Raw genomic sequence first — 26165 nt, 5'->3', positions numbered from 1 at the left:
TATTTTGTTGAGCCCAACCTACATAGGCAGGAATGACCATCAAAATAAAATACGAGAAATCAGAGCTGGAATAGAAAGGTTTAGGTGTTCGTTTTTCCCGGGCGCTGTTCGGGAGTGGAATGGTAGAGAGATTGTATGATTGTGGTTCGATGAACCCTCTGCCAAGCACTCAAATGTGAATTGCAGAGTAGTCATGTAGATGTATTATAACTGCGTAATAAAGATTGTAATTTGTTAACCTCATGGCCTCTAGGTTGTGGTCCTGGCACCTCTTGATTTAAACGATATGTCGTTCTGTTTGTTTGTATTGTTTGCTCAAGTCTCTCTAAAATGTTGAGCTGCTGTTAATTAATTTTACCTGTATGGTTCAAGTTTTAAGGGTTATTTCACTTTATTTCTCTGGAAACGTAACGGGGGTGGGGCGGAACTCAGAACCTATTTTTGAGTACTCGAATTCCTTTTCAGCGAATTACAAATGTTAGATTTTTTTTCAATTGTCAGATTAACAGGGACATCAAAACAAAAAAAAACAAAAAATACGAAAATTGACAGACGAAGTTACCTTTCAGTCTCGAATCTCTCTCCATTGTCGTCAATCTTCGTGTAAGTGTTCTGTCTCTTCAGCCTCGGCGCCGGGTCGGAACTTTTGCTGCGGACTTGAATGGCGTTTCCTGACGTCGCCCTGCTTGCTGTCAGGGTCGTAGAGCGAGTGCTGTAAGACGTGAGCTCCTGCGTGACGATTTTCTTCACGGAGTTGCTCCTCAGGGTCGGTAGCGTGAGCTGCGACGCACCGAGCCGAGGGGACTTGCTGCCGTCCGCGGGCCGGGTCGTCGCCGTCGGCCGCGGTATACGGGAGAGGCCCGCCGGCTGCGGAGACGGGTCCCGGGGGCTCGGCGGGGGCGCTTCGTCGTTCAGCCGGCACTGCGCAGACGCGTCCGCCAGCTTGCGCTCCACGGTGCTGGTGGCCATCTCGCGGGTGACGGCGGCGCTGTCGGTCTGCGTGGCGCTGCTCACCGGACGGACGGCATCGAGGTCTTCGAGGGACACGAACCCGGGCTTGTGCTGCAGGCGCGACACCGCCGTACAGCCGACGTCGGCCGTCGCGGGCTTCGCCTCCACCCACGCATCGCCGGAAGACGGTTTGGCGCACACGCCGATCTCGAAAGTCCTGACAGCCAGTGTCACCTGCACCGACATTTCTTTCCTGGGAATCACCGTCTGCGAGAGAGCGTCTTTGGCCCACATCTTGGGCTCGCACTGCAGCGACGCGTCCCTCTGTCTGACTTCGGCCTGCATGCCGGCGTCTCTGAGCCACCAGTTGCGCTCCGACTGTGTCGCAACGTGACGCTGAAAACTATCGTCTCTCACCTGAACACCGAGGTCGCACTTATGTACAGCATTCGTGGAAACGGACACAGTTTCGAAACATCGACACTGTTCTGGACGGTGGTCCTCCGCGACTGCCTGTTGGGGCGTGTCATCGTCAACTTTAGACAGATATATCTTCTGTCTTAAGGGAGACGACATCCCTTCCAGCTCTTCTCGTATCCTCTCCCTCATTTTCGCGGCCACTCTTTCTTCCAGTTCTCTAGAAACCATCACCTCCACCTCCCGAGAAACTCTCTCGTTCACTTCTCGAGACACTCTTTCCTCCACTTCCCGGGAGACTCTCTCCTCCACTTCTTCAGAAACTCGGATATTGAATTCGCGGGACACCCTCTCCTCCATCTCGTGAGATATCCTGTCCTCCAGTGTTCTCGCCACTTTGTCTTCAAACTCGCGGCTCACTCGATCCTCCATTTCTCGAGAAATTCTCTCCTCCACTTCTCGAGATACTCTGTCCTCGAATTCGTGTGACACACGATCTTCCAAGTCGTGACGCAACTTTTCTTGTAGCTCCAGGCGTACCCTGGCGTCCATTTCTCTGGCAACTCGATCTTGTAACTCGTCGGCTAAACGGATTTGCAACTCTCGAGTCACTCTGTCGTCCAGTTCACGGGAGACCCTGTCCTCCAGATCACGGGCGAGCCTGCGCTCCAGCTCTTGTAACACGGCGTCCTCCAGCCGGTAGCGCACAGTCTGCTCGAGGTCTCGAGATAGCCGCTGCTGCAGTTCGGTAGACACCTTTCGGTCGAATTCTCGCGCTACAGTGAAATCCAACTCTCTGTGCAGACGTTGCTCGAGTCGGTTAGCCACACGGTCTTCGAAATCGCGCCGCACGCGCCCCTCGAGTTCTAACGAAACTTTATCGTCCAGTGCCCGCAAAACCCTCTTCTCGAATTCGGCCTCCACGCGAGCGTCGAGCTCCCGAGAAATCTTGTTCCTGAGCTCGCGAGTGACAGCCTCGTCGAATTCCCGAGACACTTTGCTCTGGAGTTCTTCGGACAACCGTGACTGGAGCTGGACGGCGAACCTGTCCTCGAGCTCCCTCTCCCGGCGCAGGAGTTGCTCGTGCAGCCTGCGCTGCAGGTCGTCTTCGGAGTAGATTCGGCCGTCGGTGGCGCAGGCGACGTCGGCAGCCCTGGCGGCGCGCGCCGAGGCCGCCGGAGACGTAGCAGCGTCGCGCGTCCGGGGCATCCGGCTGCAGACGCCCACGTCGCGCGTCACCACTGCGCAGCCCACAGCCCGGTGGCGCACCGGCGCCACCGCTTTGCCTCCATCCCCTGCACACACACACAAGACCACGCTCAGAGGCTCCTCGTCTATCTTATACACTACTGGCCATTAAAATTGCTACACCAAGAAGAAATGCGGATGATAAATAGGTATTCATTGGACACATATATTATACTAGAACTGACGTGTGATTACATTTTCACGCGATTTGGGTGCATAGATCCTGAGAAATCAGTACCCAGAACAACCACCTCTCGCCGTAATAACGGCCTTGATACGCCTGGGCATTGAATCAAACAGAGCTTGGATGGCGTGTACAGGTACGGCTGCCATGCAGCTTCAACACCATACCACAGTTCATCAAGAGTAGTGACTGGGATATTGAGACGAGCCAGTTGCTCGGCCACCATTGACCAGACGTTTTCAATTGATGAGAGATCTGGAGAATGTGCTGGCCAGGGCAGCAGTCGAACCTTTTCTTTATCCAGAAAGGCCCGTACAGGACCTGCAACATGCGGTCGTGCATTATCCTGCTGAAATGTAGGGTTTCACAGGGATCGAATGAAGGGTAGAACCACGGGTCGTAACACATCTGAAATGTAACGTCCACTGTTCAAAGTGCCGTCAGTGCGACCAAGGGGTGACCGAGACGTGTAACCAATGGCACCCCATACAATCACTCCGGGTGATACGGCAGTATGGCGATGACGAATACACGCTTCCAATGTGCGTTCACCACGATGTCGCTAAACACGGATGGGACCATCATGATGTACAGATGGTCGAAAATATGCAGGTTCTCAGAGTAAACTTCTAGTTACTTTACTTGAAAACCATGCTACATGTCACTTTTGAAAAACTACTACACTGCTTATACATTACTAGCAGTAAACAGACAACTTGTTCACAAAATTATACTTAAATTACATTTTATTTAGTATCATTTGCGTTCACTTACTTTCGGGAAATAATCGCCCAAGTTTTTCTGTTCCTGGGTTTCATTCACTTTTTTCCTGAGGACGGTCCCCATTTTTTCCAGTCAACATATCAGTTCAGTGAAACGAATTTTGTTCTGCAACATAACGTATTTCAGTGCCTCGTTGTGCTTCATAGAACATAGGTCACATGCCTACTAGTGCTTAATTGACGAAAATATTCATTCTAATTTCAACATAAGACTTCAGGCTTCGTTTTCCATTTTCCAAAAATTGCCGAACTACGGGCGGATAATCCGCACTCTGGTAATTTCGTTTCTTCCACCCACCAAGCTTTGTATCTGTATTGCACTGAAAATGTCTGTACAACAGAGAAAATGCCGATGGTATGCGCTCTATGTCTCGTTTGAAAACAAACTTGCTACATCCACCCATAGTAGTGGCTGTAGACAACGGAATGCCCATCTTACGCTTCGCCCTATAGTTTCCATTCAGTAATGCTCAATTCTGATTGGTTAGTTGAGAGTAAGAGACTAAACAGTGAGGTTATCAGTCCCTTGGTCAAGGGTTTGTTCATCAGGATGTAGTCCTGATCATATGTAGTTGTGGTAAACGTGAGGCCCAGAAGGCAATACTGAAGCCAGAAAAAACGATTGAAGGAGAAGTAAAAGTACATGGCTTCGTTCGGTACATAGGTTAGAGCAGACAATTGGTCTCCCAGGACTCAGCCATGATGAGGGGAACCCCATTCCCAACCAATATTCGCCATCCCGATTTAGGACGAAGACTGTTACAGATTGAAGAATGCCTTCTTACAGTAGTCAAGAGATCCAGAAAAGTAAAAGGGGAAATGCTAAAAACGCAATGGTCATCAGCTGGACCATCAACAACAAAAAAAGATGAGAGAAATAGCTAAGACCACACATGGCATCCCCCAGGGATTTGCATGGGAAGGGGTCAGGCCCTCCCACACCTGTTCCAACCCTAATCCATCATAGGCAAAGCGTTAAAAAGGAGGATAGCACTCACTGATCAACAGAGTCCCACCGCTAAAACAGGAAACAGGGTTTGGCAGAAAAAGAGGTAAACCTCCTAAAAGCAATAAAAACATAACCCCCACCACAAAGGTAGTTTAAAATGTTATATCTGAGAATAAAAATCACTGTCACAGAGGAAATGGAGAACCAGTTCAACCGCCCGTGAGTCATTGGGCAACAAGAGAGGCAAATAATTTGGAAGACTATGCTTAGCATGGAGAGCCAGGCGGTGGGGACATTCCATCAGGACATGAGCAATTACCAGGAAGATTTCACAACCAAAATGTGGTTTTGGTTCGTTACATAAAATAGAACAACAGGTCAGTCAGGTAAGACCGATGTGGTGGCAACACACAAAGGTGGATTCATTCTGGGAGGAATGGAAGAAAGAGTGCCATGCACCAGTTGTCCCCTTGACAGTACACAGTTTATTACAGGGGGTAGTAGTCCAATAGATGATGTTCCATCTCTGAGTGAGCAGAGTCCTTAGTTGCACCTGCTGATCTGCACCTGGGAGCGTCAAAGCAAACAGGGTTTGGGGGCGATTAATGGCGTCTGTAGCAAAACAACGTCCAAGCACTGTGTACTGAAGTAGAGCTCTGGGTCAGGATGGACCATGGTACAACTACAAAAACGCAAGGCCCGCTTTTTTGCAAGACACAACTGTAAACTATGCAAAAGGGCCCAAGCAGAGGCCTATCACATGGCACCTTGGAGCTAGTGCTCAGCCAAAGCTACATGGTGGGAGCTGTAGTAAATCCAAAACTTGTCAACATACAGTGTGGGGGTGAGCAGTGGCCCGACAGAGGTCATGAGCCCATTAGTGGCGAAGAAGAATGTGACACTAAGCAATAAGCTCTGTTGGATGGCTTTTTGGGCCTATAGAGAGCTCAGTAAAGTACCAACTCTTACCCATAACAACTGATGAGATAAAAAATGACGAATTGATATGGAGCCTTGAAATACTCGGTCATGGAGGGTAAATAAAGTGTGATTGTCCCAAATGGCGTTGTATGCCTTATGTAGGTCGCTGTTTGGAACCTAACCAGACGGTCGGTTATAGATCATCCATCTCAGAAACCACAATGAGAGGGGGACAAAAGGTCCCGAGATTCGAGAACCCAGCATAATGTGCACGCAACCAGCCTTTCAAGCAGTTTCAGAGCACACTGGTGAGGTTAATCAGCTGGTAACTGCTCAGGAAAGGTGGGTTTTTGCCCACCTTAAGGATTGGAATGATGAACTTATCTCGCCATTGCGAAGGGAAGACACCATTGAGCCAAATGCGGTTGAAGATACTAACGAGATGGAGCCCTTGAGTAATAGTCAGACGTTGTATCATCTGACTGTGAATGGAATCAGGACCTAGGAACATGTTGTGAGATGATGCAAGAGCCTGAAGCAATTTCCAGTCAGTGAATGGTTCATTCTCATGCCGAGGGGCGAACGAGATGGGAAGGTCTTCCATTCATCACTTAGACGTCCAGAAAACAGTCATGTAAGAAGAACATGCTGACACCATCGCAAAGTGGGTCACAAGGTCTTCAGCAACGACCAACACGTCAGTACAGAGACCATCCCAAAGGAGGAGATCCCATACAGTTGTGGATCTTTGATGACCCAAAAGATTATGGACTATGGCCTACACCTGGGATGAAGACGAATGAGTTCCCAGCGAGTAGGTGTAGACTCCTAGAATTCCTTCTTATTGCATTCAGATACATAGCGAGCCTTATCAAGAAGTCGTTTAAAAGAGATAAGGTTGGTGTGGGAAACATGTTCCTTCAAACGTTGCAGATCCCTTCAGCAGTCCTGAACAGCTATAGTAATGTCTATGGTCCTCCACAAAACTAGCCAGTGTTGAAGGGGACCTGTGAAAAGGGGATTAGCAGTTCTAGTGGCATGTGTGATTGTGTTGGAGACGTCTTGCACGACCTCGTCAATGCAATCTGGCAGAGAGGGATGAAGGTAACAACCTAGGCATACAATTGTCAGTTGGACATTCAAAGCACCCAGTGTGGTAGTCAGTCCATATGGTGGTGGCAAGGAAACGACAGGATCACTGGAAAATGGTCATTGAGGCAAAGATTGTTATGTAGTGACCAATGTAACGAACATATGACGAAGGGGGAAGAGATCGTTAGCCTGATAACTGAAAAGATACCACAGGTAGTTGTGTGTTGGAGTACCATGATTGAGATGTCTTCCAACTGACCATGATCGCTAACAAGCTGGGCAGTTAGAATGTTCCTCCCAGACAAAGTGATACTCGCTCCACAGGGGGTGGTGCACATTGAATCCCCCCCATTACTAGAAAAGGGGGAAATTTTTGACTTAAGGTAGTCAAGTCAGTGTAATAAAGTAGCCTTCCTGGGGTAAATAAATGTGGCAAATTGTGATCACTGAGGTCGTTTGCACTTGCACTGCTATTGCTTCCAACATGGTACAAAGGTGAATCCACCCACTGATAACATCTGTGCAAACCAGTGTACGTACCCTTACTGATGCCATCTCAGAACAGAATGCACGATAACCATGCAGTGTTGGGGAATGGTCATCAAAGAAGCATGTTTGTTGTACAGCAACACAACTGCAGAAGAGGAGCAATTAAGGTGTTGCAGTTCCAGCAGGTGAGAATAACATCTATCGCAGTTCCACTGAATGATCGTTTTACAGGTGTCCAAATTAATTGTGAAGGGACCAGGAGGTCCAATCATGACCCAGAACCACTGCCTGTCACCGATGATGATGGAACCACATCAATGAGCATTGGTTCGTAATCTGACTGTGCAGGGGATCTGGCACCTCTGGGATCACCAAAGTAGCCGTGACCTGATTCTTCTCCTTCTCCCTATCATCATCATCATCATCATCATCATCATCATCATCATCATCATCATCATCATCATCATCACCATCATCATCTCCTCCTCCTCCATATCCTTTGGTGGCCGCGATACATGTGAGGGCCTATCTGAGATGAGCATGAGGATATATGAAGAGTGGGCAACAATGGTACCCACAGGTCGCGGTTCTTTCGGCCACTCAGCTAAGGGAGCAGACAGGTGAGGGACTGCAGCACACGAAGGAAGTTGATGGTTTAATTGGTTGAGGCCTCATGCTAACCACGTATGTATTGGCTCATTAGCCCACTGAGGGGTGCTTAATTCTGTACTGTGATTGTTTTTCTGGAAGTGTTTGTTGTAAGATAACAGTGGTACACGGCATTGTGGATTGGTTTACTGAAGAAGTGTTGGTCGATATCCATCTCGTCTCTGGTTTCACTGAATGCAGTGGGAGAGAGGTACTAAAACAGAGGATGGAGAAAAAGAAAAGCAGTCGATTGTGATCGACTGGTGCTCTTTTTTTTCTCCATTGTCTGCATTCAACGATCGCTGCGCACAACATGATCATATGGATTCCACATATGGATTCCAATCTAATTAAGGTTCAAAAGTGTTATGCCAGGCTGCTTCCGCTGAGACGGCAATAATATCAAAGTATTTTTGCATCTGAGGGTTGTTGCAGCATACTACATTTTGTGTCGTACATTTTCGTGATTGGATATTACAGAATTTTCCACTGTTGTGAAGGTATACTATCTGATCAAAAGTATCCAGAAATCTATTAGTGAACATTAATACAGGGTGTGTCCATCGTTCATCTTTATATCGGCATGAACTCTGCTGGGAACAATTTCAATGAGGTGTCTGAATGTCTGTGGACGAATGGCCGCCCATTCTTCCTCAGAGAAAGAAGTGTTGGATGTTGGAGTCTGGAGCGAAGTCGACGTTCCAACTCATTCCAGAGCTGTTCCTTTGGGTTCATGTCGGCACTCTGAGCAGGCCAGCCTACTTCAAGAATGTTATAGTTCATAAACCATTGCTCACAGATGATGCTTTACGACAGGGTGCCCTGTCATGCTGATACAGTCACTGTCTCTAAATTGTTCCTCTACTGTACGGCCCGCATCTCGTGGTCGTGCGGTAGCGTTCTCGCTTCCCACGCCCGGGTTCCCGGGTTCGATTCTCGGCGGGGTCAGGGATTTTCTCTGCCTCGTGATGGCTGGGTGTTGTGTGCTGTCCTTAGGTTAGTTAGGTTTAAGTAGTTCTAAGTTCTAGGGGACTTATGACCACAGCAGTTGAGTCCCATAGTGCTCAGAGCCATTTGAACCATTTCTACTGTACGCAGGAATACATCAAATCTAAACCCTTCCATCGCATTGCCACAGGCAATGCTGCGATTCATTATTCAAAATCACTCGTTTATAATCACCCACTGTCCGATGGCGTCGATCTCCATACTATCTCAGGTGTCAGTTAGCAGCGAGTACAGAAATGTATGGCTTATGATAGGTGTTCGACGATTGTACCCCATTCTTTTAACTCTCGACGTACAGTCATTCTGCTACATGGACTGCTGGTAGCACTTTGTAACTCACGAGTGATTCCCTGCGCAATGCTCGGCAGTCCCTGTCCGTTAGCACATCAGGTCTGCCTGGTGTTGGTTTGGCTGTGGTCGTTCCTTCGAGTTTCCACTTCACAGTCACTTCACCAACAGTCTACTTGGGCAGATTTATGTGCACAAATGCACTTGAAAATGAGAATAAATTCTTGAAACGCGCTGTGCCGTTTTCATTATTTAGATTTAGAAGGGTAGAAATGTCCTTGATGGATTTGTTACTCAGGTGAAGTCTACTGACAAGTCCACGTTCGAAGCCGTTCAGCTTTCCTGACCAACCCATTTTGCTGTTTCTACTTGCATACTGACAAATAAATTCCTCGCCTCCTTTTATACTGGTGGGGCCGCCTCTCGTGACATTTGTAGGTAATTCTGCACTACATAGGGGCGACCGGATAATTTTGATGAAATGGTGTGTTTCAGCAGAAACAAAGATAATTGTAGCTATAACCGAATAAATCATAGTTACATCACTACTCTGTAATGGACCACCGGAGACCACGGGTCCCTGGGACCAAAACATTCGAACAATTGTCAAGAACAAACTCTGAAAGTTTGTAGATGGCTCGCTGGCTCACCCAGTAGAACTTCGCTGTGAGTAGCCTGATACAGAAATAATACACCTATACAGAAGCGTTCTCACGTCGTATACTGAAATATCTGTAGGATTTGTGTGTCATGGTAGAAGCGCTGCGCGCACTGTGGCCTTCACAGTCAATTTGGACGAAATGTACAGTGTGAGTAATGGGATATATCATTTCGGAGTGGATTAGAAATACTCAATGCGATCGACTTCTGGTAAATCGAGTGCCCACTCAACATTATCAAAATCCCAGCTATTTTCTTCGAGCTGTTCCTGAAAACGATGTGTACGATGGCGAGGTGTATTGTCGGCTTGAAAGATATCACACTATTTTGAATAATCAGCAGTTACCAAATACGTAACATGATCAGGATTCAGGAAGGCAGTCATGCGTTACAGTGCAAGCATTTTAAGTTCTGATCGTTGTAACGTGCCACGTATAAGGCAATGAACGGTCATTGTTATGCACCATGGATACGGTGCATGATAGATCCGTTGTCTCATACAGTTACCACCAAAATCCCACATCCACACCCAAAGGTTTCAATAATAAAACTGTAGATCATCACACAAACAGACCTTCCTTCTGTCGCATGTATCTAAACAGTCAATTGGCGAACTTCTTATAGCAAGCAAGCGTTTTAACTGATGAGTAGCAAGAGGTGCAAGTGATGTAATGGATGCCTCCTGAAAACCCCAGATTTACCATTTACCCAAGTGGCCTGTGTCCGTTTTCGCCGTAAGAAATTTATGGAACCCACAGAAAACCTACAACTGAAGTGTCGGACAAGGAGTAGTACTTCACCCTCCTGAATGCGAGTTCATTGCATTAGCCAATGCGTCACTTCACTAGGGGAGTACGAGTGTGCTGTGTATGTTCATCACATGTACGTTGTTAAATTGACTATTGTAGTATTGGGTGCAGATGAACCTCCACGGAGCTGTATCTGTCAGCACGTAGAGGCTGATCTGAACACCATTGTGCCTTACTTTTCTTCCGTCCTTTAAACTGAAGTACAACGACATCCACTTCCCAGCCAAGTAACACCAAACTGTTGTCAACTGACAGGTTCCTATTGAGTGCATTCATGTCGAAATCAGTCTAATAAATGTCCGTTTATCCCATTAACTCTATTGCGAATTAAACATTTACTTTATCAGTCCGAGAGTCTGAGTTCTGAAACTGTACCTTCATACAGGCATTTTTGTCATCCTTTCGTCTACAGAGAATCTAGATGCAGCTAACACGAAAAGCGATGTTTTTATAGTACCTGCAACGGGCTGCGGTCTCTGTCTCTCGCGATCAGCTTCAGCGAGCAGCTTGCGTTTCTCCTCCTTCAGCACGTTCAGCTGCACCTGTAACACATACACATTCGTCACGAATAGCTACTCTGCACACCTATTAAGTGTGATGGAAGGGAGGTAGGTAAGTGGGCGGTCCCAAATGTTGCCAAGGTTGTTTTGACTACGCCGCAGAAGCTTCGCTGGGAAGCCCTTACACGTCCTCCACACAGTCCCGATCCCTCTACTTGCGATGTCCCAATTTTTGGAGCCCTGAAGAAAGACATTCCTGGCCGTCGACTTGCTTCGGAAAAAGATGTGCATGTCTGGGTGTGGATGCAATCACAGCCACAAACATTTTTCCATGAAGGCACTGACCATCTTGTCTCACAGTGGGATGAATGTATTTAACAGTTATAGCTATTACTTTTGAAGTAAACAGTTTACTTACGTTTTCTTTTTTTTTCGTTTACATGTGTCTGTCTCTTATACATTGGTGTATTGGATGCAATGTATGATTTCAATCATGGTTACATATATCTTCCAAATCAATCCTGGAGGGAATGCGTGTGGAAGTAGGCTTATAGTGCATTGCAAATCATAAAAATCTGGAGATTATGCGAATAAAAAATTGTGGAAATTAGTGTATGGACGTCTTCTGGAAGAAAACAGTAGAAGCTGAAAGAGAAACTACAGGTACAAGAAAAGGAACCTGCAGCATTGTACTCTGTATATGGCATGTTTTACGGTGTATATTTAAATATGAAAATTTTGTGTAATTTTCGTAAATGCTTAATTCCGCAACTTACATTTTTCCTATGTAAGGTACCTTTTCTCAAAACATACCAATTAGAATTAAATGGGATTCACTTCTTGTTACCCCCAACTATTATCCAACGAACCAGTTTTGTAATATTTTGCATCAGCAAAGACTCAAAATATTTAAAGTTGAAAATTGTAAATTAAAAGAATGTTTAAAAAATCATAAAATTAAAGTATTTGAAGAGTAACAACTTTGTTTCTTTAAATCGTGTCCTATATATTTTTATGTTTAAATTCTAGCTTTCACCCTACTCCTGTTAATAGTTTTTTAGTACACACAGTAATTCAACTATAGGACTGAAACAGGTAATATTTACAAGTTGTTGATTGATGACTAAGAAATAGTTTGTACTGAGTTATTGTCATTCAAGGAATATTTTTGTGTATAGTAAGTAAGGACAAAGTTCGTACGGGTGCATTTTATTAATGGGGGTTGCCTACATCAGGGGAGTTATACACTCAGGGGCAAACCTATTGTTCTCCTTTGATTGACAGGTACTTAACCTATTGTTTTGGTAAAAGGATCCTCCCTTTTATTTGACAGGCACTTAGCCTATCGTTCCCCTGCCCCCTCCCCCCTCAACCCTCAGGAAAAATCCCTCCCTCACTACTATAAGTACACTTTCAGGTCTGAGTTATTGGAATAGCCCCTCTGATTATTATCAATTTTATTGACTATTTAATTAAATTCATCAATTAATTAACCTCTCACCCTCTGGTAAACCCCCTCCCCTCCCACCATCCTCCTGGAAATTGGCATGAAAAAGACTCAGTCGATTGGTCATTTGGAGGGAATTCGGTTGTAGTGTGTGGAATATTGTTTAAACACTTTAGACAATGTAAGGAATATTATTCAATTATTTATGGCAGTGTATGGAATTTACTTTATTTATTTAGTTAAAGAATTTGTCCAGAAACTGATTGCTGTGTATGGAATATTATTTAAACTATTTAGACAATGTGAGGAATATTGTTTATTTAAACAATTTAGTGGATTTAAGGCAGTGTATGGAATATATGGAAATTGGTGGCTCTTTGGGAAGGATCTCATAACAGGAAATTCAAGGGTATATTGTTTATATATAAACATTTCAGTTTGTGGGGGTTGGATTTCTCTTGCTCATCATTGTTTGCTGTTTGGAAACATGTAGGTCTTGTAAGAAGTAATTACATGGGGCAAACATGTTGCATAACCTAATGTTCGGCATTGTACTCTGGGTGTCTTAACCTAATGTTCGACCTTTTGTCGTCACTTAACCTATTGTTCTATTAAGTGGTTTTCTATGTCACCACCATTTTCTTAAACTACTGTACCACCTTTGATACCAAATTAAGTAATTAGTTATGTCCTCCCACCATTTTCTGGTACACTTTTCTAATTTCATTTCTGGTGCATCCTTTTTTGTCACCCACCCCCTTAAACTATTGTACTGCATATTACATAGAAATTATGCAAATTAACCTAGAGTTCTGCACTTAACCTGCTGTTCTGCTCCATGTCACCCACTCACACACATCCTCCCCTTAACTATTGCACCGCTAACACCGCGTTGATATAAAAAATTTATGCAAATTAATTAAAGCGATATTCTTCACATGTATGGGGTAGTTTTTTTTAACCACAGAGTCCTATTAGTTGGTAAAATTGATGGAATATGGTTTAAACAAAAGATCGCTAGTAAAAAACACATCCTGCCACCCGACACCCAACGCCGACAACTCCAAATGCGCCCCCAGGAGTCAGGGTGGACCGGTGGCCCCCGAAAAGTGACAACGCGGCTGTCAGCTGCCCAACCATGCACAGGTGTCTGTTCGGGTCCCGCAAGCATGAGGCGATGGCATCCCTTTCATACTTGACACCTGATTTATTCCTGTCGAAATACGTGTTCACCTAGGCACTGTTGCTGGCATGACGACACATAGCTGCAGTGTGGTCCAGCACAGAGAGATGTTTGCACCGCAGCTAAAAGGCTCTCAGTGTTATACCAATGTCACATGTCAATGTAAATAACAGCCAAGTTCCCCCCTCTGGACTCGCTGGGTCTTAGAGCGGTGTCTACTTGCGATCTTCAACAGTAAACCTCTCAGTCGTCAGAGGACTTCCATCTCACCAACCCACATCAGTGATGTGATTCCAAGCATTACGTCCGTTGGTGCGGTATTCATTATCACTTAGTGCCAGACACCTGACCTTCATAACACTTGTTTGAGAGAATCTTGGAAGAAAGCAGCACCTTCCAGAAGCGCTGATTCGAAGACTCTGTCAAAAAATGGTTCAAATGGCTCTGAGCACTATGGGACTCAACTGCTGAGGTCATTAGTCCCCTAGAACTTAGAACTAGTTAAACCTAACTGACCTAAGGACATCACAAACATCCATGCCCGAGGCAGGATTCGAACCTGCGACCGTAGAGGTCTTGCGGTTCCAGACTGCAGCACCTTTAACCGCACGGCCACTTCGGACGGCTAAGACTGTCAGATAATTTCCTAGGACTGAGGAGAATCGACACATATAGCTGGTGTGAGTGTAGGCATACCATAATTTTTTCAGGTACTGTACAGATGTAAAAGATAACTGCACTGTTTATGTAAAATGTAGATATATTGCACTGTGGCTTATGTTGTTGTATGACCACAGAAAATGTGTGTGTGTCCTATCGTGAGGGAAGCATAGATTCAGCGCATCAATAACTGCGAGGGTATGAGAGAGATATTTATGTGGTAAATTATGTGCACTATAGATACTGCAGTTCGTTCCAGAACCATAGCTGTCAAAAGGAGACATAACCTGTACATCAATCGATGTCAGACTGCAGCAGCAATCATAATATTTACTTGTTGTTACACTGGTAAATATTTTTCAGGTACCCCTATTCTTGTGAGTCTTGTATGTATTTGATGATCTATAGACAACTTTTGCAGGGTTTCACTATCAGTGCGATGCGGCAATCGGTACAAAATAGTTTTGCTGCTGAAAGTCTTATCTGCAGAAAACAATGGCGGACGGTGCTCCCACTCAGGCAACAGCAGCAGTTTGACAGGTTAATTCAGTGATGAACAGACTGTCCGGTTAGGATTGCTAGGAAAAATGCAACCTGTGATATTCTGGGAAGCATTGAAACAGATTTCTATAGCGCGTCCAGAGGGGGGACTTGGTTGTTATTTATATAGACATGTGATATCGGTATAACACTGGGAACCTTTTAGCGCCGGCCGGTGTGGCCGTGCGGCTCTAGGCGCTTCAGTCTGGAACCGCGTGACCGCTACTGTCGCAGGTTCAAATCCTGCCTCGGGCATGGATGTGTGTGATGTCCTTAGGTTAGTTAGGATTAAGTAGTTCTAAGTTCTGGGGGACTGATGTCCACAGATGTTAAATCCCATGGTGCTCAGAGCCATTTGAACCATTTTTGGAACCTTTTAGCAAGTATGCAAACATCTCTCAGCGCGGGACCTGCACCACAACTGTTTGTCATCATGTCAACAATGGTGCCTAGGTGAACACGTATTTCGACAGGAATTTCTCAGGTGTCGAGTAGGAAAGTTCCGGTCCCTCATGCTTGTGGGACTCGAACAGACACCTGTGCATGGCTCGGCAATTGGAGGCTGTGTCGTCACTTTGTGGAGGTGCTAGTGCACCCCGACTCCTTGGGGCACATGCAGAGTCGGCGGCGTCAGCTGGTGGAATGTGTTTTTTTTTTTGTTAGCGATCTTTTGTTTAAACCATATTCCATCGATTTCACTGACCAATAGAATGCTGAAAATTAAAAAATACCCCATACATGTGAAGAATATCGATTTAATTAATTTGTATAATTTTTTTTATATCAATGTGGTATTAGCAATACAATAGTTAAGGGGAGGGTGTGCATGAGTGGGTGACACGGAGCAGAATAGCAGGGTAAGTGCAGAACACTAGGTTAATTTGCATAATTTTTATGTATAACGCAGTACAATAGCTTAAGGGGGTGGGTGACGAAGAAGAATGCGCCAGAAATCGCATTCAAAAGCACGTGAAATTTGAAAAATGTACCAGAAACTGATGAGAGGACATAACTAACTACTTAATTTGGTACAAAAGGCGGTACAATACCAATACTTTAAGGAAATGGGGGTGACATGGAAAACTACTTAACAAAAAAATGGGTTAGGTGCTGACAAAGGGCCGAACATTAGGTTAAGACACCCAGAGTACAATGCCGAACATTAGGTTATGCAACATGTTTGCCCCATGTAATTACTTCTTACAAGACCTACATGTTTCCAAACAGCAAACAATGATGAGCAAGAGAAATCCAACCCCCACAAACTGAAATGTTTATATATAAACAATATACCCTTGAACTTCCTGTTATGAAATCCTTCCTCTCCACCAAAGAGGCACCAATTTCCATATATTCCATACACTGTTTTGAATCCCCTAAATTGTTTAAATAAACATTATCCCACACAGTGTCTAAATTGTTTAAACAATATTCCATACACGGTAATCGATTTCTGGACAAATTCTTTAACTAAATAAATAATCTAAATTACATACACTGCCATAAATAATTAAATAATATTCTTTACATTGTCTAAAGCGTTTAAACAATATTCCACACACTGCAACCGAATTACCTCCAAATGAGCGATCGACTGAGTCTTTTTCCTGCCAGTTTCTGGGAGGGAGGGTGAGAGAGGGGAGGTTTACCAGAGGGGTATAGGTTAATTAATTGATGAATTTAACTAAGTAGTGAATCAAATTGATAAGAGTGAGAGGGGCTATTGCAATAACTCAGATCTGAAAGTATACCTGTAACAGCGAGGGGGGATGTTCGCTGAGGGGTGGAGGGCAGGGGTGGGGGAACAATAGGTTAAGTACCTGTCAATCAAAAGGAACAGTAGGTTAAGTACCTTGACTAGAAGAAGGGATCGCTTGCTAGGACATATTCTGAGGCATCGAGGGATCACCAATTTAGCATTGGAGGGCAGCGTGGAGGGTAAAAATCGTAGAGGGAGACCAAGAGATGAATACACTAAACAGATTCAGAAGGATGTAGGTTGCAGTACGTACTGGGAGATGAAGAAGCTTGCACAGGAAAGAGTAGCATGGAGAGCTGCAGCAAACCACTCTCTGGACTGATGACAACAACCTGCCAATCAAAGGAGAACAATAGGTTTGCCCCTGAGTACATACCTGCCCATGATGTAGGCAATCTGTACTTATAAAATGTACCTGTACGAACTTTGTCCTACTACTGTAGTATATAAGAAAAAAAACAAAGAAAATTATAATAAAGTTGATTAAAAAGTAAATTTCAAATATTTTGTAACAATTACATCCAAAACTAAGTTAAAGGCACCTTAAGGAGACCAATTATGCCACCTATTTTATAAAGCTATTTTATAAGGTGATGCTAATGTTGAGGTCCACTTCAGAAACTAATTAAGTGATTATCATTTTATTATACTATCCAGCTTCAGAAGCTAATTTATATTAATTAAATTTAGAGAACTAAAATCAATATCAAATAAAGGATTAGGTGCGCCAGTTGTACGGCAGTGATTAAAGTACACTCTGTTTGGACAACAGCTACTCTGTACAGTTACCCTTTACACTACTTATTTTGAAATAACTAGCATCTTTCCATCTCTAGTTGAGATTAAAAGGAAAATAATATGCCCATGATACTAATTATCTCTGGGAAATTATCTCGATGGTTATAATTATTTCAAGACGAGTAGAATATCGGCAGGCGGACTTGAGAGAAGTGATTTAATGGATGTAATTACCAGCTAGCGTCTGCATTGACCATTGCTTTGCGTCCATACCGCATCCCAGAGATCTTCAAAGTAAGTTTAATGTCGTTAAACTAGCGCCATCTAGTCCTAAAATCGCCGTTGTACGGGACAACAAACCTTGGGTCAGGCCCTCAGACCTTCATCAACACTGGCTTTCCGGAAGGTTCCCTTGGAATTTTACTTGATTTGTGATCAGAAGGATTATCACGCTTGTTGAGAAAAGTCAAAGAAAACTAATGCCCAGTGCAGAGTGCGTCTTTGCTCAGTACCTGCGTTCAATTCTCCAGCGACAAAAACTAATGGCCTGATTGCGGGCCATGAGAAACAATTACATGCTATCCCACAGCCTCAATAGTTTTCACTGTCACCACAAAAATACACAAATCTATACCATTCGTCACTGATGTCCTAGTATCATAAATGCCCATGTACGTTCGCATCTTGCAATTGTTTGCATCTCAAAGCAACATAGCACATTCGTTCTCCTGATCATTTGCATATCACATCGTGTACTCTGACTTACTCCGTGAAATCTTATTTCACTGATCTATCAACCAAGGCGAAGCTGTTTGCAGGATTCTAGGCGACGTCGCGTATTCGTTTCTTTCGAGTAGTGTGGTTTGTATGCAGCAGCAGGACTAACAAAACTCATTCATATCGCCTGTCAAGGACTCACTTTGACACTGACCTATGTCTCTGAGTTGCAACGAAAATCCTCTGCAAGAGTGGACAAGGGTGCCTGGCGACTGATTATTGGTTCATACAGGAAGAAGCTGAGAGTTCAGCTTCTCATCGACGACAAGGTCATTAGAGACAAAACATACGGTGACTGGAGAAGGTTACTGATCTTGTCCTTTCAAAGGAACATCCAGACATTTGCCTTAAGCTATTTATGGAAACCACTAACTCATGATGGCTGAAGAGGGACTTGAACTCAGTTTTGTCTAATGCGAGTCCGTTGTCTTTATCACACCGCCGCCTCGCTCGTTATGATTTCATACAGCACATTTTGGAGTCAGATAGTAGTCGGCAGTTGATTTCCAAGACCTTCCACATAAATGATTGCTTCTACTTCGTACAGTATCCCAAATATCAGGCCTGGTCATGTGTAGCTCCTGTGAACACTTAAACTGAGTGCCGTTACAACCAGTCCCTTTCGAACACTCTTATTTCATTCTTTCTGTAGATTCATTCCGACAAAATAAAGAAAACGTCTATGATGTTGACCCTTATAGGATGACTTTATATTCCCTTAGGTGAGTAATCATTCAGCAATGTACAACATTCTCTTTTGATCACGGTCACTTCCAGTAAGCTAGCTGTGAGAATTTAAGGATGATTTCTCTGTTTTAATATCTTTTGAATTACCGCTCCACCGAATAAGCGGAGACATGAACCATTTCAATACATTCGCTATTATAAATGAAAATGACGAAATTGCTGCGGTTCTAAGGTATTAATTTACTTCTTTAACCGGTTTCCGGCTTACAAGCACATAATAAGATTGAAAATCGTCCTCAAAGAGAATGCAATACTGGTGATAAACACTGAAAAATGTCATTTAATTGCAATAAATTAAGATTTTATCCAATGATGTGTTTATGATTCCAATAGTGACGGGAGTGAAAAATTCGGCCTGTGGTCTCGTTTTGTACAAAGTTGAATGATTCGTATTCTGATCACCATTCCTTGTTTACTATGGTCATCACTTCTTGTACGTATCATACTGAGCTCACTACGGGTCGATCCTCTATGGACGAAAACAAAGTGTAGCACGTCGTTATGACGTAACCTCGTATCATCCTTTTCTTTGCGTACTTGTTTAGGTTGATATTCCGACAAAAAGAAGTAATAAATGGTCTGTTCAAACTGGAGTGAGAAATCACTCAGATCCAACACCTAGATTAGCTGACATGGCAGTCAGAAGCTTATTTAATAGACAAGCAAAATCAAAATAGATTGTGGTCTACATAGACGTTCCACCAACCAAGTGAGAACACTACATGTTTAACAGTAAACATGCATGTTGAGCTTGATAAATACATTAGTAGTGTCCTGCTTAACACTGTCACGTCGTTTAAATATCTGGGCTTAACAATGTGAAGCGATATGAAATGGAGCGAGCATGTGAGGACTGTGACAAGGAAGGCGAACGGTCGACTTCGGTTTACTGCGAAAATTTTAGGGGCATGTGGTTTAGCTGTAAAGGAGACCGCATATAGGACATTATTGCGACCTATTATGAGTACTGCTCTAGCGTTTGGGATCCCCACCTAACCGGATTAATAGAAGACATCGAAGCAATTCAGAAGCGAGCTGCTAGATTTGCTATCGGTAGGTTCGAACATACGCAAGTACTACGGAGATGCTTCCGGAACTCAAATGGGAATCCTTGGACGGAAGGTGACATTCTTTACGAGGAACGCTATTAAGAAAATTTAAAGAAGGGCATTTGAAGCTGATTGCAGCTCGATCCTACCGCCGCCAATATACTCGTACATTTTGCGTAAAAACCACGAATATAAGATACAAGAAATTAGGGCTCATACAGAGGCATATAGGCAGTCTTTTCCCCTCACTCTATGTGACAAAGGAACAGAAAAGGAAACAGCTAACAGTGGTACAGGGTACCTTCCGCTATGCACCGTTGCTTGCGGAGTATGAATGTAGATGTATTGCTTGCATTGATACTTCACAGACAATTATTGAAGGCAATATCTCTTTTTGAACGATACTTATTCCCTGCAGTTTATTTCTACGAGTGAAGTGCGTTTACTACCGCAAACTGAGAAGGAACGTCTACACCACTTATGAAAATAACATAAATAATGCTCTAAAGATTGTGAAAACTGCATTATGATTATATATATATATAACTGAAATGAATTTTATACCATAGATTGGGTACATGGTTGGTTATACATACCCGTTATGAGTGCATAGCTGTATATGATTTTTGACACAGTCCTCCGTATTGTGTGAAGACCCAATTTATTGAAATCACAGCCCCTAAAATATCGTGGCATGCAATCGAATACTGCATAACTGTGTTGAAACTTACTAAAAGATTAAAAATGTATGCTAACAGGGACTCGAACTCGGAACCTTGCCTATCCCGGGCAATACTTTAACAGACTCACCTATCCCTTCATATCTCACTACCTGCTGTCACCACTTCTGCCAAGCCCTTTCTCTACTACTTTCCAGACTTCACGGAAGCTCTCCTGAATACTCTGCTGGACTAGCATTTCTGGGAGAAGGTCTATACGCGCAATTTCGAAACTTCCTGGCAGATTAAGACTGTATGAAATTCCCCTCGGGATTCGAATCCGAAACTTGGCTTTCTCCTTTCTGGAAAAATCACTAATCACGTGACCTATACTGGTGTCCACAAAGCATAAGCAAAGTTAGCAGCAATACGGTGATGACCAAGCTGCCGATCAGACATTTCGGTTCGGTAGATTAATTGCCAGGTAAACGCGCTGGCCTGAAAATCGGCGGTATTCGTCGCTCTTCGAAGACTGATAATTTACTGACACATGCGATCGCGCATTGTAATGAAGAGCAGCACTTCTGGCTTTAAAGTCTCCCTGTTCCAGTGGATGCTCTTCAGACTGTCTGCATCACGCAGAAGTCCGGATGGCATTTGTACCCAATGGTGCTCTAAACTATGAAACTTCGAATTGATCCACTATGCCGCTCAGAAATGAAGATTGTCGGGTTGTCGTAATCACGGCAGCGTCAAACGTGTACGACGTCTTTGATAACTGGACAGGTCGAAGCATTACTTGTCCGAAAACTTCATTTTTTCCACTTAGAAAGCCAGCGATTGTATTTCCGGTCCATTGTAGTACGAGGCGTTTGTCGTTTCTGAATAGTAGAAGCTGCTGCGTTACAGTTCATATTATCAGGCAAACCTGGACCCAACAGTCGGCGGTGGAGAGATCACAGTGCTCCAGCGCATGGCCGATACTGTTGGCGAAGTTGGACGGTCCTTCATAGCCCTCCCGTATTATAGTCACATTAAGTGGCACAGTACCTGTTCGTCTCCTGTAGTATCTTTTTCCATCCGTTGGTTCCACAAACACGTAACACGTATCGTTAATGACGTATCATGCCCTGTGTGAGCCGGAATGTCATGGTCTGACAAATTCATTTTCCAGGATTGATATTACGTCCTACGACGTAGCTGAGGGCAAACTGGCACTTGTCTTCGTGTTTCCACTTTGGCGGCTGTTCGCTTACAGAAACTGGTGAAACGCTGGCGTTTATGATAACACAAGAAAAATTGCTGCTAAGACTACATGTACACAGTTTCGTAATAATCATCACTTGTTGTGAGAACACTGTTCTGCTTCCATGAAATTACCGGAGAACAGCACTTAATATTTCTTTCAGCAACAAAGTTTATTGCCCGAGTCAAGGAGTAAAATCTTCAGTAGCTACATCGATTTCGACTGTTACGTTCAATAGACAATGGACAATTTTTGGCCAAGTCAGTGTTAAAAATCTTGTGACAGGAGCCTCGCACAAATGACGACGCCCACATATTTTGACACAGCCCTAGACCCGAAAGTTTCTACGGTCTACTGAAAATTACCAGTCGACGTTAGTGTTGCCATCTAAGATTTTACACGAATATTTGACTGCAGTATATGGTTCAAATGGCTCTGAGCACTATGGGACTTAACATATGAGGTCCTCAGTCCCCTAGAACTTAGAAATACTTAAACCTAACTAAACTAAGGATATCACACACACCCATGCCCGAGGCAGGATTCGAACCTGCGACCGTAGCGGTCGCGCGGTTCCAGACTCAAGCGTCTAGAACCGCTCTGCCACACCGGCCGGCTGACTGCAGTATACTAAATTCTTAGCTGTCCTGTGAATATCCCAAGTTTGGACTAATTCAATTTTGGAACCATTTCCGTACATGAAACAGTCATCAAAACGATGAATCGCTAATAGGAATAGTTACCGAGTACTCTGTACTAAACCAAGATCAGAACACAGAGCATTAATATTCCTGGCAGTACTTTTCGCCCACTGGCAGTCCAAGGTAAAGTAATAGTCCATTATACAGCTTTAATCTGCCAGGATGTTTCTCTGTAGTAGTACTTTTCCTTTTCGCAAGCTAAATTCTACACCATCATGGCAAGTAATGTGTTAGCGAGACAAACATTTCTTCGTTCGGGATAAAGCACAACAAAAAAAAAGAGAACTAAATTAAAATAGAAGCTCATTCCCCAATTTAACGGACAGGCTTAGGTGTGTTCACAATGCGAAATAACGTCAACGAAGCAGAAACGTCTCACAAATCGAGTGAAAGCACATGGGCATTCAGAACAACTGAAGCAAAATAATTTGAATAATCGCATTAAAGAACTGATCTTCGCTGTTGTTGAAATTCAGATGTTTAATATGCTCTATCATAATTTTAAATAAATTTGAAGATATAGATATATCTACTCATCTAAAGATGAGAAATTTTCCGAGAACCTTAACTGAACGGACAGTCCTGTAAACTCCCAGAAACGACAACAGAACGCCAAAACCATCCCACCTAACCAACAGACACCATTAAAATACATTATTGGTGGGTCAAGATCCCTAACGTACTGCTCACAGCAAAGTATATAAGTATAAACGATGATATCTTTAACAAAACTGATGAATGTAAAAGCCCGCATCTCGTGGTCGTGCGGTAGCGTTCTCGCTTCCCACGCCCGGGTTCCCGGGTTCGATTCCCGGCGGGGTCAGGGATTTTCTCTGCCTCGTGATGGCTGGGTGTTGTGTGCTGTCCTTAGGTTAGTTAGGTTTAAGTAGTTCTAAGTTCTAGGGGACTGATGACCATAGATGTTAAGTCCCATAGTGCTCAGAGCCATTTGAACCATTTTTTTGATGAATGTAAAATATAAAAACCCAAGTATCACAGAGTTCACTTACGTAGAACAAAATTATGCGGTGCACCTAAAAATATTACTAACAGTACAAAATATTACAATCAACTGTATAGCAAATCCTACATCACATTATACTGAAGTGACAAATGTCATAGGATAGCGATATGCACATTTATACATGGCGGTAATATCGCGTACACAAGGTATAACATTGCAGTGCATGGGCGGAGCTGTCACTGGTACTCAGGTGATTCGTGGGAAATGGTTTCCTACGTCATTACGGGCGCACGACGGGAATCAACAGTGGCATGGTAGTTGGAGCTAGATGCATGGGACATTCCATTTGGGAAATCGTTAGGGAATTCAATATTCCGAGATCCAGAGAGTCAAGTGTGTGTCGAGAATGTCAAATTTCAGGCATTACCTCTCACCACAGGCAACGCAGTGGCTGACGGCCTTCGCTTAACGACCGAGAGCAGCAGCGCTTGAGTAGAGTTGTCAATGCTAACGGACAAGGAATACTTCGTGGATAACGGCAGAAATCAATGACGGACGTATAACAAACGTATCCGTTAGGACAGTGCACCGAAATCTGGTGTTAATGGGTAGTGGCAGGAGACGACTGACGCGAGTGCCTTTGCTAACAGCACGGCATAGTCTGCAGCGCATCCCCTCGGCTCGTGACCGTATCGGTTGGATCCTAGACGACTGGTCAGATGAGTTCCAATTTTGGCCGGTAAAAGCTGATGGTAGGGTTCGAGTGTAGCGCAGACCCCACGAAGCCATGGATCCAAGTTGTCAGCAAGACACTGTGCAAGCTGGCGGTGGCTCCATAATGGTATGGGCTTTGTGTATATGGAATGGAATGGGTTCTCTGTTCCAAGTGAACCGATAATTGACTGGAAATAGTGATTTTTGGCTACTTGGACACCATTTCCAGCCATTCACGGACTTCATGTCCTCAGACAACAATTGAATTTTTATGGATGACAATGTGGCATGTCACCGGGCCACTATTGTTTGCAATTGGTTTGGAGAACATACTGGACAATTCGAGCCAACGACTTGGTCACGATCGCCCTACAGGAATCCCAGCGAACATTTATGGGATATAATCGAGAGGTTAGTTCATGCACAAAATACTGCACTGACAACACTTTCGCAATTATGGATGACTATACAGGCAGCATTTCTCAGTATTCTACATGGGACTTCCAATGTCTTGTCGAGTCCATGCCACGGCGAGGTGCTGCATTGCGCCGACACGATATTAGGATATATCCCATGACTTTTGTCAACTCAATGTCATTTGAGATTTTAAATCAAAACTTATGTGTGTCCCAATTCAGCCTACAAGGTTTGTGCTACAACGCTGTGCTTGGCGGTAATGTAATTAGACTGTAGCACGAGTCTGTATTAACTGTCGTTGTGGGCTACGGTGCCAGTGTTTGGGCGCAGATGTTACGACTGGCCAGACGTGCCTGCAGTTAAAGTAGTACAGCGAGGGATTCTGCTACAGTGCTGTAAAGCCTACAGCACTACGTCTCCAGACGTTCATGGCCGCATGTCCTCTGGACCTTCAAATACAAAAAATGGCTGCCATCTACTGACTGAAGGAAAAAACTATTGGAAAAAATACACTAAATTCTTTGGGAACCGGCAACAAATCCGTTCCTAATACAAAATTTAATATTTGCAGACTAGTAGCAGAGATGGAGTTTCTCAGGGACATCAAGTTAAAAATTTCTATTTATTCCTGATGTAAACGAAAGCTGATACATTTCGTGCCACATACGGACTGGTTTACTACCTTTCCGCAGATAGGCCATATTCGACATATCTGAACAGAGCTGGTAATAGGAAAACGACCAGCAGTGACTGTCACGAAGTCGGTACATCAGATCATGACCTATGAGACTCTCCTCTAGTTGTAGGTATAGCGAGGACTGCTAGGCAGGCTTTAAGAGGTAAAACTATTTATTACTTAATTAAAGTAAACGAGGACGTTACCACCTTAACTACCGGGTGATCAAAAAGTCAGTATAAATTTGAAAACTGAATAAATCACGGAATAATGTAGATACAGAGGTACAAATTGACACACATGCGTGGAATGACATGGGGTTTTATTAGAACCAAAAAAATACAAAAGTTCATAAACTGTCCGACAGATGGCGCTTCATCTAATCAGAATAGCAAAAATTAGCATAACAAAGTAAGACAAAGCAAAGATGATGTTATTTACAGGAAATGCTCAATATGTCCACCATCATTCCTCAACAATACCTGTAGTCGAGGAATAATGTTGTGAACAGCACTGTAAAGCATGTCCAGAGTTATGGTGAGGCACTGGGGTCGGATGTTGTCTTTCAGCATCCCTAGATGTCGGTCGAATACGATACACTTGCAACTTCAGGTAACCCCAAAGCCAATAATCGCACGGACTGAGGTCTGGGGACCTGGGAGGCCAAGCATGACGAAAGTGGCGGCTGAGCACATGACCATCACCAAACGACGCGCGCAAGATATCTTTCACGAGTCTAGCAATACTTTGTTGTTGTTTTTTGGTTCTAATAAAACCCCATGTCATTGCAAGCATGTGTGTAAATTTTTACCTGTCTATCTACGTTATTTCGTGATTTATTAAGTTTTCAAATTTATACTGACTATTTGATCACCCGGTATATTGCTGGACCCGACGTGGTGGCCGATATGTTAAGGAACATAGAAACTGAACACATTCCGA

At 43.9% G+C, this 26165-nt stretch overlaps 1 protein-coding gene across 1 annotated transcript in view; it reads right to left on the bottom strand.

Annotated features, from left to right (window-relative positions):
- LOC126248649 (KN motif and ankyrin repeat domain-containing protein 3) overlaps window positions 1-26165 on the bottom strand; it is a 395607-nt gene that overhangs the window by 89651 nt on the left and 279791 nt on the right. Inside the window, exons 7-8 of the mRNA XM_049949838.1 lie at window positions 10904-10988; window positions 563-2663 (exon numbers count right to left, since the gene is read on the bottom strand). Coding sequence (XP_049805795.1) covers window positions 563-2663; window positions 10904-10988 — 2186 coding nt within the window. The remainder of the gene's footprint in view (window positions 1-562; window positions 2664-10903; window positions 10989-26165) is intronic.

The sequence above is a fragment of the Schistocerca nitens genome, chromosome 3, assembly GCF_023898315.1.
Source record: "Schistocerca nitens isolate TAMUIC-IGC-003100 chromosome 3, iqSchNite1.1, whole genome shotgun sequence".
Taxonomy (NCBI): Eukaryota; Metazoa; Arthropoda; class Insecta; order Orthoptera; family Acrididae; genus Schistocerca; species Schistocerca nitens.
Note: the sequence above shows the minus strand (reverse complement) of the source record. Positions and strands in the feature narration are given on the sequence as shown.